Source organism: Onychomys torridus, chromosome 20, assembly GCF_903995425.1.
Source record: "Onychomys torridus chromosome 20, mOncTor1.1, whole genome shotgun sequence".
Taxonomy (NCBI): domain Eukaryota; kingdom Metazoa; phylum Chordata; class Mammalia; order Rodentia; family Cricetidae; genus Onychomys; species Onychomys torridus.
In genome coordinates, this window is record NC_050462.1 from 23,132,567 (window position 1) to 23,148,066 (window position 15,500).

General features: G+C 35.9%; 1 protein-coding gene across 6 annotated transcripts in view; it reads right to left on the reverse strand.

Annotated features, from left to right (window-relative positions):
• Window positions 1-15,500, reverse strand: part of Lrriq1 (leucine rich repeats and IQ motif containing 1) — a 191,788-nt gene that overhangs the window by 141,444 nt on the left and 34,844 nt on the right. For all 6 annotated transcript variants that reach the window (XM_036170070.1, XM_036170073.1, XM_036170071.1 and 3 more), the window contains exons 12-13: window positions 5,372-5,565; window positions 3,067-3,194 (exon numbers count right to left, since the gene is read on the reverse strand). In XM_036170070.1, the coding sequence (XP_036025963.1) occupies window positions 3,067-3,194; window positions 5,372-5,565 (322 nt within the window). The remainder of the gene's footprint in view (window positions 1-3,066; window positions 3,195-5,371; window positions 5,566-15,500) is intronic.

Genomic DNA, 15,500 nt, shown 5'->3' on the forward strand with positions numbered 1-15,500 from the left:
AATCAATGACACTTAAAAACAATATGACTTTCTTTAAAAAATATATTTAAATAAATATCTGCTATGGTCAAATATCTCTGTAATATTATATTTGTATCTCTTCATATAGCCATTCTTTTAAAATCATAATTTGTAAATTATCCTTTTTAAATTTTAATCAAGAAAACTGGCTATTCATGAATCTTCATGACTATTCATTGTGATGGTAGAAATCTGATCATAGGTTCCTTTTTCCTAAACGTTTATAGTTTTTCCCTTTACTGACATTTCATGAATATTTTTTTTCCAAGAAAATTCAAACCAGAAAGACAAAGGGACATTAGCGAAAACCTTATACGACTTGACCTTGTCACATTAGCCCTGGGCATTAAAAGATATAAATTTCAAAGACGACAAAAAATGCAAAGATTTGTACATTGAGCACCCAATGGGTAAGTTTCCACTCTGCCCCGACTTAGGGTCTCCCTGGAAGGAGAACAGTTTATATAGGCAGAGAGTCTTCTAGTTAGAACTCTTCTGAGTCAAACTTAAACCAGTCACATGTCCTAATGAAAATTTAAAACAGAAGACTGGATGAAACAAGTATTCCAAACAATATTCACTAAGTACCACTCTTTATATGTATTCCATTTGCTCAGAAAGAAAATATGTGGGTGAATAATCTCTTCCTTGTGATGGAAAGTTACCAAAAAAATCAAAGAAAATATATACATTGTAAAAGTATCCCGATTACAAATCCCAATGATGTCTGTATAAGTGCATTTTAACGTATGCATTTTAAGTTCCTAGATTTCTGAAATGGACTCACATGCATTTCCTATGTGGATGACAGCCAGAATTTTCTATCAGAAGGTAGGCAATAGCTGCTCTTTGGCACTTGAGAAGAAGTTAAGTCTCAGTCAAAGAAAAGACCTGTTTAAGGCCAAATGACTGGCTTTTCACAGATTCAAACCACAAACCTGAATTGGCCTATCTGAGTTTTATCATCTGCTAGGTGGCTCTGCACAGTGTGCAGACAGAACACTGTGACATGACTCATAGCTAAAGAAATCAATCTTCTGTGGAAAAAAAAACCAACTAAGCCTTAAGATTATACATTATTCCATTAGAAAATAATTTCCTTTTTTGGGTGCATTCAGATCTTCTGCTTTAGGAACAGCATGTGCTGACATATGCAAAGGATTTGATAGTATAAAAATATATTTAAATACATGATAGTATTATAAAAATTCAATCTGGTGCATGTAATAATAATTCTACATAATGTATAATCGCTGTATATTCATTGTAAATAATTCCATTTGGTAAGGACATTTTTGTAACAATATACAATGTACATTGACTGTGTTCCTCACCTACCTACACACCCACATACCTACCTGCCCCCTTTATCCCTAAACAGTTTTTTTCTCTACTCCTATGCTATAAATATATGCATAGTGGTTTTTTGTGTTGTTTTGTTTTATTTTTTAAGATCGAGGAGCCACAAATGTTATTTGGCTTTTTTAGTCTGAATGACATTTTGTACAGACAAGCTACAAAAGTTAAATCTTTCTGTCTCTAAGAAGTTTTTAAAGGTTAGAACATATGTTATAGCTTTCAAAGTAGCAAGCCCAACTTCAGTAATCAAATGTGACATCTAAGTAGACAAAATTACAAATAATAATCATTGGGAGTAATTATTCCAATGATCATTATCAATTCCAAGAACCGAATTGGTCCAGTTGAATAATTCTCTTTCAGCAGATTAATATGTGAATATCCTCTGAGAATGGCAAAGCCAAAGATTGTTACCTGTGATCATTTTTAACTTTGAGAGAAAAGAATATTTCATTGTGACTTAAAGTAGTCAAAGAACTAAGGATGTTCTTTTATGATTTTCTTAATTTAAATGTTTTCTAGTATTAGAAATATAGTTGGAGAAATACTACTGTATGTGTGCTGTGCCCACTCATATATGGTTTACTACATGTGTCCAAGGCATAACATGATCACTTCACTTTGAGACTGTATTTGCTATAATGATCCTATGCATTATGTAGGTCCAAAGTACATAATAATAATTTAGATATGATTACAACACTCTAATGGGACTTTAAGATGTGTATTCAATTTTTAATTTTCAAAGATAAATACCTCTGTGTTAAATCATTTGATACAAACATGCTCAAAATGTGAGAACTACTTGGCAAAGACTGAGAGATTAGTTTTGTATTGTTTATAAACATGCACTCAGAGTTGGGGATTTAGCTCAGTGGTAGAGCGCTTGCCTGGCAAGCGCAAGGCCCTGGGTTTGGTCCTTAGCTCTGGGGGAAAAAATGCACTCATTTGTCCTTTCTCACATGTCTTGTAAACATCTTGTAACTCAAAGAAGTAATTTCTTGATATTGGTAGTCCAATAATCTTACTCCATATATCTGTGACTAATAAAGTAATCATATGAGAGTAAACAAGTTTCAGTGAAATATTAAGCACAGAAAGACAAAATAAAACATATTGTAGTTATATTTTAACTTTACACAATAATTCTGTCCAATGATCCAGATATTGAATTGTCTCTAACGTGTCCTTGGATGCAGTTACTTTTATTAATGTCAAGATATTTTAAATGTTACTATTTTATATACTTTTGGAATTCAAATGGAAACCTATTTTAACAAGTTCAAATGACAAGCAAATTGAGCAAAGATTAAAAACCATTGTTTTCTGACATAATAAATACCATTTGAGAGAGTGAGGCATCCCTCTGAATTGAATTTCCTACATTCTGTATTTTCCAAAGACTAATTCTCTATAAACATAAACAAAGCTGCCCTGAGATGTTTCCACAAGTATATTTTTGAGAGAAAACAAACTGAGGAGAATAAACTTATAAAATTTTAGTGAGAGCCTCAGGTGAGTCAGCCACTTAATTTTTTTTTAAACTCTAGATAGTTATATTTGTATCCTGTGTACTGATTTATTTTGATGCACCCTGATTTAATTGCAGGAATCCCAATTGTTCAAGTTTATGTACATCACACAGCAATTTTAAATAACTACTCCTAAAATAAAATGTATTTTCACCTGTTTTGAGAGATACTCAGATCTTGCAGTAAAGGCAGCCAACATGAAGAAAGTCCTTCCACGTTCACAATGCTGTTGTCGTCCAGATGCAGTTCTCTAAGCAGAACATGATTCTTTAAGGATGGAAGCTACAATTAAATGTATTTTATTACTTGGTAACAGGCAAAATATTTTATAACCAAATTGAAAAGTACAGATTCTACCAAAGCTTGTAAGAGATACATTCTGATAAGCAACAAACCATAATTCAATGTATAATATTGTGAGTCTTTCAGTATGGATGAAATGCATAAAATGCCTACTAATTAACTTTACTATTTCTGATAGTCTTTATAAAAGAAGTTTCACAACAAAGTGCAATTTAATCTCAATGATAGACAAATGTGGTCCAACTTATGCACCTAAGTGAAACAGAAATATTATATGGTATAGCTTAGTATTCTTAAAAATCTCTTTTTTTTCAAAACTCCATGAGCAGTAGTTTTTTTTTTTTTTTTTTAAGATTTATTTATTTATTATGCATACAGAAGAGGGCACCAGATCTCATTATAGATGTTTGTGGGCCACCATGTGGTTGCTCAGAACTGAATTCAGGATCCCTTGGAAGAACAGCCAATGCTCTTAATCTCTGAGTCATCTCTCCAGTATTACAGTAAACTATATTCACAAGAAAATATAAGCATTTGGGGTTTTCCCTAAATGTATAAAAACACAAAATAATGCAAAGGGGCCAATGAGCAAAGAAAATAATTAAGAGGGGATAAGAGAATGTAAGGATACAAGCATGAAAGGTGAGATGCTGTGGTTAGAAAGGTTTAAACCAGAAGCAGGACAGAGGCAAGGAATGGGCTAGTGGATTTCATAGTAAAAATGCATGGAAAAATCATAAAGAAATATAATAAAAAACAGAAATGAGTTTTTATTGATGATACCTATGTAGGTAGATAAAGTTGTTCACAGAAGCTAAATGTTATTAAATGAAAATCCTAGTGCCAGGAGGCTCCCCTCTACATGTTCTTGGCCTCTAAACAATATGGGCAATTGCCACTGTTCTTGGCTGCCTACCAGAAGTAGCTGGTTAAGGACCTATTGATGAAGACTCCATCTGCCTTGGTTGCATGACATAAAAAAATAAAACTGGAGCTGGGCCGGAACCTTCTTTGCTGTCTATCTTGCCTCCAGACTGTCGCAAAATACTATACGGGCTTCTTGGAGAGAACTGTCATCAGCCCTCATACTCAGTGTGCACCTGTGTGCAACAATGCTGCTCACAAGTGGTTTGAACCCAGTAGTTTAACAGTGGCAACTCTGTTACTGGAGTAAACAACTGCTTTCTGGTTGTATTTGATACCTCCTCCACAGGAGAAAATTCCTTCCAGGTGTGATAAACCTGGTATAAATCCCATAGACAGCAATTTCATGAGTTCTAACGGGGAAGATGATGCTGATACTTTGTTAACTAAAACTAAGCATGAGGTGCCTTTCAAAAATGTCTTCTCGATAACTGAGCTTATTATCATATACTATCACTGCTGTCAGTTTCAGAGAAACTTAGTTTTACAGTGGTGCCTGTATGGACTCATAACTGATCAATGTAAGAAGAATGCTGAGCCATAAACAGGATATCTATAATATCCCTTCTGAAGCTCACAGAACATCTCAAAAAGGAACAAAAGAATGTTGGGACTGGAGGGAATGAGGTCTAGCATTTGGAACACTATCTTCAGGGCATGACATGGCTATCACATTCTTGAATGAATAGCAGCTCTGATAACATGCAAAAGATCTCAAAGTTAGGCTTGTCAACACCTAGTCATGGAATGGGAAATGTCCCATGGAGTCCTACCCTTTTCTGAAAATTTCTATGCAGTAAATAGTGGTATTTATATGCTCCTGGAAAAAAATACTCCCTAGCCATACTCCTGTTCATAGCCCTAATGAAACTCATGGAGTTTCTCTTTCTCTTCTCTTTTCTTCTCTTCCTTCTCTCCCTCTCTCCCTCCCTACCCCCTAACACATACAAAAGAAATGATATAAGAGGGCATCCAGTTCCAAAGTGAAATAACTGGTACAAAATATATTATGCACATGTATGGAAATATCATAATGAAACCTATTATTATGTGTAACTAATATAGGTACCAAAAACTAAAAAGTAAAAAAGGTAACTTAGAAATAACATACAGTTGATTAATTAAAAATAAAGAAATAACATTCAAACAGCTTTCAAAATGTATGGTAGATATTTCAATTAGAAGAAAGGTATTGCATTAGTTACAGACATCAGTTACTTTAAATAATTTACCTCTCTTAGGTAATTGCCTTGCAACTTTACTATTTGGAGCAATCCACAATTTCCAATGCCTTCAATATCAGTAAGATGATTATGTGAACAATCCAGGTATATGATGGTAGGTGCTTCACAAAGACCTTTAGTGCTAATTAACTGATTATGGTCCACAGTTAGTCGCTGAAGGTATTTCAAATGTTCTAAACCACCTGAAAGATAAGTTTTCTAATATTACACTTGTATTACACATTCTTCCTGAGACATAATATCATGCAAACTGGTATTCGGGAATAAATTCACATCTACATCTGTACTTGTGTTTTTTAATACAGTGTTTCTCTGTAAACCCAGGCTGACCTGAAATTTGTGACATAGTTTCATGTTAGTATTGATCTCCTGAACATTCTCTTTTACCCTCCCAATTGCTAGGACTACAGACACAGAATACTGTGCCTCGTCTTGAAAACACAGTGGTTAGTTATGTAGTTATATATAAATTAAAAACTGAAGGAAATAATTAATGCATAGGTTGGGAAATGAGAATTTTCAAACACTGAATCAAGGAACATTGCCAGTCTCCACAAGAACTCACAGTGACAAATAATATTTTTTAGCTTTTTCAAGTGTCATTCAAGACAAGTAAAAGAATGAAACAAAGTTGCAGTAATAAGCTTCTTTTGAGAAAAGGAGCTGAAATGAAACACCAAACAAAACAAACAAACAAACAGTTGAGAGAAGCAAGGATGAAGAAGCAATGAGAACTGTGTAAGAAACACAGAAAAGTAATAATGGCATATGTCCCCACAGCCGTGCCGCACGTACCCAGCATAAAGCCATGCACAACACTGGAATGGTATAGAATTGACACCGCCGTGCCCATCTGTAATCAAGGCAACACAAACCTAACAGACCAGAACCCTAACATATACCTGTAGGCAGGTAAAATTGTTACAAAAAATAAAGGTGAAGATGATGCATCTACAAGAAGCAAAGTATCAACATACAAAACTGAGAAGTATGAAGGGAGAAGGCAGTGTGATACCACCAAAGGAAAAGAGAAACTGTCTATCAACAGCATCCCCCCAAATTGATAAAATTCCCCCAGAAAATTAAAAATTAAAAAACAATGAGTCTAAGAAAACTAAATGTGAAAGGATGTATTGTACACAGAAAATTCAATCAATCAAATTAGAAAATAATTCAGATATAAAGGATAAAGTCTAAAAGAGAATTTATAAAATGAAATGAAAAAAAATTTTTGGACCAAAAATTCTGTGAGGAGTCTTTATCAGATAAATTAAAAGAGAAAGAAAGAAAGAAAGCAGAGGAAAAGGTTTGCATGTTACAAATAATAATGTCTCAAAAGAAAATGTCCAATTAATGTACATCTATGTGAAAAAGAAATTCTCAGTATCACTAGTCATTAGGGAAGGACATATCAAAATCACAATAAGGTAGCATTTAATCTAAGATAAAATCACTGCTAAAAGGTTAAAAGATACTAACAGGCAGGTGAGCCTAAGGAAAAAAGAAACTCTGAGACAGTGCTGTTAAGAATAGAAATTAGTACAGTCATATGGAGGCTAATACAGAAAGCTCTCCAAAGATTATCTGAAGTACAATCATATGATTCAACTAATCCATTTCTAGGTGTCTATGCACAGGAAATGAGGCCAACACATGGGGAAAATATCTGTAAGATGTATCTGTCCTATTGTGTTTACTTAGACGGGCAAGAGCATCAACCAAGATGTGTGGGTGCCATCACAGTAAACAACAGGAATGTTATTCATCCTTAGAAACTATACAATTCAAAATACAATGCAATTGGAGGAGGTTAGACAAGCTGAAGTAAGCAGACATAGCATGACACATACCACATTATCACTCATATGTGGATACTAAACATGTTGCTCTCCTAGAAGAAAAGAGCAGGGTAGTGATTGCTAAAGGTAAAAAGAATCAGTATAAAGGAAGGCTGGGTGGCTGATGGGTACCAATATGTACATAACTATACAGTGCTACAGCACAATAGTGAGACTTTAGTAAGTGTTTAAAACTTGATTGGGAAAATCCATCCTGAAAAATTGTGGTTTTTTCCTATTTGGGTTGACAATGCTTCCTCCAAGATCCAGTAACCACCAAAGAACACGCCAGTACCAGGCATGAAAAGCTTTCTTTATAGAGTTGTTGATTAGCAGGTATCCAGCAGACTCCCAAAAACAGTCAATTGTTATTGCCCTTGGTTGCCTACAAGAGGTTGCTTACAAGAGGTAAGTCAGTTCCTATTGCTGAAGACACCATGGATTTCAGACACAGGGCTCAGAAGTCCCGGACTAGAGCTGACCTAAATGGCTTCTCCTTGAAGACTAGTGTTCATAGTACCTGGAGGTGCAATGCAATCTTCCAAAGGAGGTAAGCAACCAGCTGTCCTACCCAGCTAATAATGCCCATGAGTCACAACCAGGACCAGCATGGCACAGTAATACTAAGGGTGTAGTAGTGACAGAAAACGTTGGTGCTAACCAACAGTGCTCTAATTGGCCCTAAGACTTGATCAACAAGAGGGAAACCATGCCTGGTTAGAAACCTAGCCAAATATGCAGGGCAAGTGAAGTCATGGGTCTTGGAGGAGAACCTACAATCACCTCTATTTTAAACCAGCAAAACCCCTAACTACATTCTAAACACTTGTCCTTGTATATACAGATAAGTGTAGTCTCACGTCTCGTGAATAAAACTTCTTACAACAGATGTGCACCATTAAAAAATAACTAGAAGCCATTGTTTTTCTCTGCTGAGTAGTACTCCATTGTGTATATGTACCATATTTTCTTTATCATTCTTCAGTTGAAGGGCATCTAGGTTGTTTCCAGGTTCTGGCTATTACAAACAATGCTGATATGAACATAGCTGAGCAAATGCCCTTGTGGTATGATTGAGCATTCCTTGGGTATACGCCCAAGAGTGCTACAGCTGGGTCTTGGGCGAGATGGATTCCCAATTTTCTAAGGAAGCGCCATATTGACATCATGAGGTTTGCAGGCAAATGGATGGATCTAGAAAAAATCATCCTGAGTGAGGTAACCCAGACTCAGAACGTGGTATGTACTTCATAGGAGGATACTAGATGTAAAACAAAGATGACTAGACTGCTACACAACTCGAGGAAGGCTACCTAGAAAACAGGACCCTAGGAAAGAAACAGGGATCACCCAATGACAGAGAAATGGATGAGATCTACATTAACAACCTGGATGACAGTGGGAGTAATGAAGGGCAAGGTTTGAGGGAAAGAAAGCTTATGGGGGCAGGAGATCCCAGCTGGATCAAGAACAGAAAGGGAGAACAAGGAATAACAGACCATGATAAATGAAGACCACATGAGAACAGGAATAGGCAGAGTGCTGGAGAGGTCCCCTGAAATCCACAATGATACATCTTCTGTAGACTGCTGGCAATGGTCGAGAGAAAGCCTAATCTGACCTAGTCTGGTGATCAGATGGCCAAACACCCTACAAGTTGAGCTGGAACTCTCATCCAATAACTGATGGAAGTGGATGCAGAGATCCTCAGCCAGGCCTCAGGTGGAGCTCCAGGTGTCCAACTGTCGTGAAAGAGGAGGGTCTGCAAAAGCATGAATTGTTGAATTCAAGATTGCAAAAAGCACAGGGACAAATAGCCAAATGAATGGAAACACATGAATTATGAACCAAAGGCTGTGGAGCCCCCAGCTGGATCAGGCCCTTTGGATAGACAATTTAATAGCTTGATCTGTTTGGGAGGCACCGAGTCTGTGGGACCAGGACCTGTCCTTAGTGCATGAGCTGGCTGTTTGGAACCTTGGGCTTACACAGGGACACTTTGCTCAGCCTGGAAGGAGGGGACTGGACCTGCCTGTACTGAATTCACCAGGTTGAATTGAATCCCCAGGGGAGTCTTGGCCCTGGAGGAGATGGGAATGGAGGGGAGGGGATGGGGGGAAGTTGTGGGTGGGGCCGGGAGGGCGAGGACAGGGGAACCCATGGCTGATGTGTAAAATTAAAACACAAATATAATAATAATAATAATAATAATAATAATAATAATAATAATAAATAACTAGAAGCAATCAAAATGCAGATTTGTAGAGCCCAGGCCCTATAGATACATCTACAAAACAATCCCATACCTAATGCTTGGGGAACATTGCAGAAAAGGAGGAAGACATATTGCAAGAGCCAGAGGATTCGGGAGTTTGCTGTGAGACTGTGTCTCCTACTAATGTCAAATGCTACATCCACAGTCTCGCTCATGTGATTGTCTAGACATTTCAGTCACATGACCACCTAGACATGAGCCGAACAAGGACAACAACAGACATGCCAAAGCAGACAGAGGAAAGACTATGAGGCCTCAACCATCTATTCAAAGATCGACGGGCAACTAAGCAATGCTGAAAATGGGAGAAACAGTATTCAGGAAGAACAAACCAATTGTGTTTCCAATACCAAATGGTACGTCCTGAAAATATACATACAAGTAACATTATTGAGACTTAGAAGGCTATATTTAGGAATATACATATATATATGTATGTATGCATGTGGTAACAATTTTTAAAAAGAGGCCTTGAATTTGAAAGAGAGCAAGAGGGATACATGAGGAGGAAGGAGAAAAGGGAAGAGATAAATTAGTAATTATATTACAATTGCAAAACTAAAATAAAAAATGTAAAATAGAGATTTGATCAATGGCTGGGGAGATCACTTATTTAATAAAATGCTTGCTTTGTAAGCCAAAGGACCTGAGTTTAATTCATATTTATATATATCCCATATAAAGAAAGTCAGTTGTGATGGTACACACTTGTCATACCAGGACTGAAGATGCCTTAGTTCACTGCAGCTACCTGGGCAGCCCAATCATGCTTGTCAGAGAGTATCAGGAAAATAAGAATCCATTTCTCAAAAACCTACCAGCCGACTAAGCAAACAAACAATGCTTGAAAGCACCTGAGTAGTAACATATATGTTTCCATATGAACACACACACATGCATACACACACACACACACACACACACACACACACGAGAGAGAGAGAGAGAGAGAGAGAGAGAGAGAGAGAGAGAGAGAGAGAGATATCACCGTGAATTACTGCCTTGATTTTCTATGCATGACTATGATAAAATTTTTAGCACCACATTCCATAGATCGGCAGCATAGCACAAGAAACGAACCATCTGACTTCTATAGTCCCTGTAGACAAGAGTTTTGTTTTACTGGTGCTTGCTTCTTTTAATTATTGAGTGAGTATTATTTGTATTTTTAAGGTTATTAAAAATAGTATTTTAAAGTATGCACAAGAGAACTTCCAAAGAAAAAGTATGACATTAATGAAATATATGCAATAAAACAAGAAATTAAATAACTATAAATCTGTAGGAATTGAATGTGTTATCTTCAGGAGGATCATATTTTTAAGGAAAAGTATATTAATAGAATTAAAAAATGGTTTATACAACTGATTACACAGTAACTTGATCCAGTAAATATATTCAGATCAAATAAGGGATACATAGAGAGGGGAAGGAGGTTAGAGTTAATTTGTACCTTTCTTCTTTTATCTCATACAATTTTATTAACAAACCATGGATGAGACTAAAACAAAAACATATATGAAGATTGCTTTTAATTGTTAACACAATCTAGATTCATCTCGGAAAAGCCTCAGTGAGCTATTGTCCAATCAAGTTGGCCTGTGGGAAAATCTGCAGGGATTGTCCAGATTATAGTAACGTGTGTGAGAAGACCTGTCCATTGTGGGTGGTACGATTCTCTAGGCAGGGAATGTCGCAGTGTGTAAGTGTAGAGAAAGCACATTTAACAACAGAGGCATGCCGTACTCAGTGTTCTCTACCTCTTGGCTGCAGATAAAACGTGAGTAGCAGCTGCTTCAAGTTCTTGCTGCCTTAACTGCCTCGCAATGGTGGGAGGATGAGCTAAATAAACATTTTATCTTCAAATGTGCTTTTGTCATAGGGTTGTTGATTTCCCATAGACAGGAAAAGACAACGGAGCTAAGACAACAGCTCAACACTCCTAAGAAAATTATTCTTTCCTAGTCAATACAGCAGACAGTTCTTCCTCCCTATCAAAAACAAAACAAACAGCCACAAAAATATTCAAAAACCCTTTCAAAGAGACTGAAACAATAATAAATATACAGGGTTCCTAACGTAGTCTTAACTTTATTCCATAAGGAAAATCTTTAAAAGGCTCTTTAAAGCCCCCCAGTCCTGGAAAATATGCTTGAACTTAAGCCAAGTGTGTCTATTGCTCAAGGGCCCCAGCCCACGGTAAAACTGATGTATGTTCCTACCTGTTTTAAATACCTAATGCAAAGAATTCTCACATAAATGAGCCAATGTCCAATAAAACAGTCCTGTCACTGGAAATAAACAGCAAAGCGAAAGATGTGAAACAACCACAAAGCTTTCAGTAAATACAATGTTGAAGTCCGAGATCTCTCAGCTCCTCAAAGGTGTTTCTGTCCAAAACTTTTTCATGAATACCCACACATATGCTCAGCTTAGTTTAAGAGTTTTAATTTCAGTGAAATTAATTCCACAGGGTTATAAATGATGTAGAAAAAGAAGAACACTCAAGCAGGCGTCAGGGCACTTCTCCAAACTATAGAGTCTCACCGTAATTTTGTCACGAGTTAGACGAAAACCTATGGTCAGCTTTTTCTCTACTTGCAAACTTGAGCAATTCCCTTTTACAGTACACGAAAGCAGTGTGTGCATTTCAAAAGGTGATCTAGTGCCACCTAGTGGACACAAAAGTTTATGGTATAATACTGAAAACATTTCTACATGCAGAATGTCTAGAATTTTTAACTTTGCCTATCCCTCAATGAGTCAAACACATACTTTGGAGAAGAGCTAATCTCGGTGTATTTCTGTCATGTCTTGTACAATGACTATGAGCCTTAAGTTCAAGAGTTGTGTTGCAGATGTATGGTGTAATTATATTGTAATCTCAAAAACTAAACCAACATTTAAAAATAATAAGGCAATAGAGTGAATTCTAAACCTGAAATCCTGTCTACATCATTTACTAGCAATGTAACTTCAACTGAATTACCTTAGTATACAGGCATTGGTTCTCTTAAGTATGTGGAGGAAAAAAGGATTCATCTGTACCTACTCCATGGTGTCTACGTAAAAAATGAAGTACACGACTAAATTATTTGGAGGAAAGTTGCTTATTTCCATTATATTAAGATATATTTTTTTCTGTAAATGATACTTATAAAACCTTATTTTCCTAGAACATGGAGTTGTTTTAAAAAAACAATATAAATTTAATATTTCTGTTGAACTCATTAAGAACATGAAAATGAAAGAACTAAAGAATATTAGATTATACACCTGATTATAAAATACCTGTTTTTCATTGGCATCCTCTAATTTTAAAAGAAAACCATTTCAAGAAAGTGTAAAATCTTAAGATTCTCTGTAAGTCACTTTTAGAAACATTAACCATCAATGTCAAACTCCCATCCAGAATTGTTTCTCCATCTCATAAATTGAAAACAAATGTCTTCCCAAATTTAGGCTGAAGAATACATCAATTACAGAAATCATACCCAAACACCCCATTTAACTGCAGTCCAACCAAACCAAACTACAAATGGAAAAATTCAAGAAAAATAAAACATAATTTCAAAAAAAGAATAACTACATGTCTAGTCTGATAAAAGTGACTTGGCTAAAGATGACTTGAGCAGTAAGCATTTGTGTGCTCATTGAGAAAGGACTCTAGATCATGTCAAATTCTTCTTCACTGGAAATGTCTTTACAACCAGTGGCAAGAGTTCGTGTCAATTTAAAAACTTGTTTTTGGTTTGATTTGTTCTTGTTTTTATTTGGTTGTTTACGTGCCTGCTTTTATTTTCTTTTGGGGAGCACTGCAGGGGTTAGGGGAGGATGTGGAGGTGAGTGGCATTGCAGTGCATGATGGGAAACTCCTAAAGAATCAATAAATAAATTAAAAACATAAACAGTGTACTTTACATTACTACACAATTTGTGCAAAAATACATACTCCAAAAAAGGTGCTTATCACTTAACTTCACGGACTAAAAATAATATGTACTTAGTTAATTTGAAATCTTACCACTGTCATTCAATTTACATTTAAATGTATATCTCATAAGTGACAGTGAAAATTGTATGCTCCCATAGATACTGCATGTCAATATATTTCAATATCAAATTTAATAATAATAAAATTCAGTTTCATAACTTATATTTACCATTACTTTTGTTAACAGTACCGCTTATTTTAGAATTATTTCATATTGTCTCTATTTATAATAATGCATCGCTTAACTTGTAGTTAATTGATTTTAATTTCAAATGAATTGCTTTAAAGAGATTAATGGTAAAATCACTATTCTTGTCCACTTAAATCTAAAGAAACACAGTCAGATAAAATTATAATATTTTCTAGTATTAGAAAATATAAACACTAGTTAGAGTGAGCACTGCTTATTGCTACATCAAAGACAGAGGGGGCTTAGCAAAGCATTGGCAACTAGTTAAAATTGAAACTAAAAACATAAAATAGCGTGGTATCTCTGCCAATTTTACTTCACCTACTTAAGAAATATGATACAATGGAACTCTAACTTGCTGACTTATAAATACTAATCCATCTTTGTGCTCCTTCGTGAGAGTTCTTAAGAGCAATATATCATCCAAATGCCAAAATCTATCTTTTCACTTAGCTTGACCAGAGTTTCTAAGCTGTTCCTAAAGATGAAAAACAGACTCCACTGGTCATCAGGAAAGCACTCGCAAATACACACTCTTCTCACACTCAATAAATACGGCAGTTCTGCTACTTCCAACAGACAGCAAAGACATCTTAGCCTTGTTTTCTCTGTACTACAGAGATACCTCAGCACATCAATTAAAGCTGTGGCAGTTTTCACATAAATCTTATAGATATCCTGTCTCAGGAAATCCATTGCTTACACAAATTCCCACATAGTATTACTACTGCATTACTGCCAATAAAAATGGCGACTCTACCATTTTTTTTTTTTAAAGAGCGTCTGTTTTTTTTTCCTTTCTTTTAGTTTTGCTTTAGTACTCTAGTGTGTGACCACATAATAGTACATTACCATGGCTCTTGTTTTCATTGAAAAAAAATCATTATTCCTATATGTATTTAGACTTTCAAAACAAAACAAAAATACCAACAATTTTAGTACTTCTATTTGGGAAAAAAACCACGGGTGTTCTCAGAGTATGTGGTACATGAACATTAGAACAGAATATGAGGGAATCATATTTTTTAAAGTATACCCTTTAAGACGACTAAAAAAAAAAGATGGATTTGAAAAACAAGGACATTTGTCTTCCCCATCACAAAACAGAAGGGGATTGGACGATGGATCTACCTAAACACAACTGTCCCCTCGCATGCAGAAAACTATTGAAAAGAAACACACAAAAAAGTTCCAAACCTGATACTTTAATACAAGAGGGAGTGAGTTACAATTTTGGCACAATCCAGTCTGGACCAACATTTGTCCAGAGGCAATCCTGTGGGAACTGAGAGGAGGTAACTGGTTGATAGACAACTATGACTCTTCAAGGCTTCTGCTCTGGCAAGAGACAACACCCTGCTGAGAAGGATGACAGAGCTCAAACCTAAGAAAAAGTGGTTTATTGCTACAAATGACAATGGCCTGGGTGACAGGAAACTTTAAACATGAATCAAAAAGGTAGCTCCAAATCTGTGCATTATGAACATAAATATCTAAAGCAATGACACTTAAAATGTTTCAAAGTAGAAGATGGTTAGTAGGCAAGATCAAGCAAACAAAGAAGCTATGCAAGAAAAATAGAGAGGGGAGAAGGAATGTGATGGCTAAAACTGATTAACAACTGGACAAGACCAAGATTCACCTATGCAAAGAACCTCTGGTTATGCCTGTGAGGTATGATCTGATAGGTTAGCATCTGTGCATGCCTGAGAGGGATGCTCCTGATTAAGATAACCAAGATAGGAAGACCCACCACAAATTTTCAAGAATCCATTAGTAGATCCTATGGCCAAAGACATAACACACCTAAGTCACAGAAC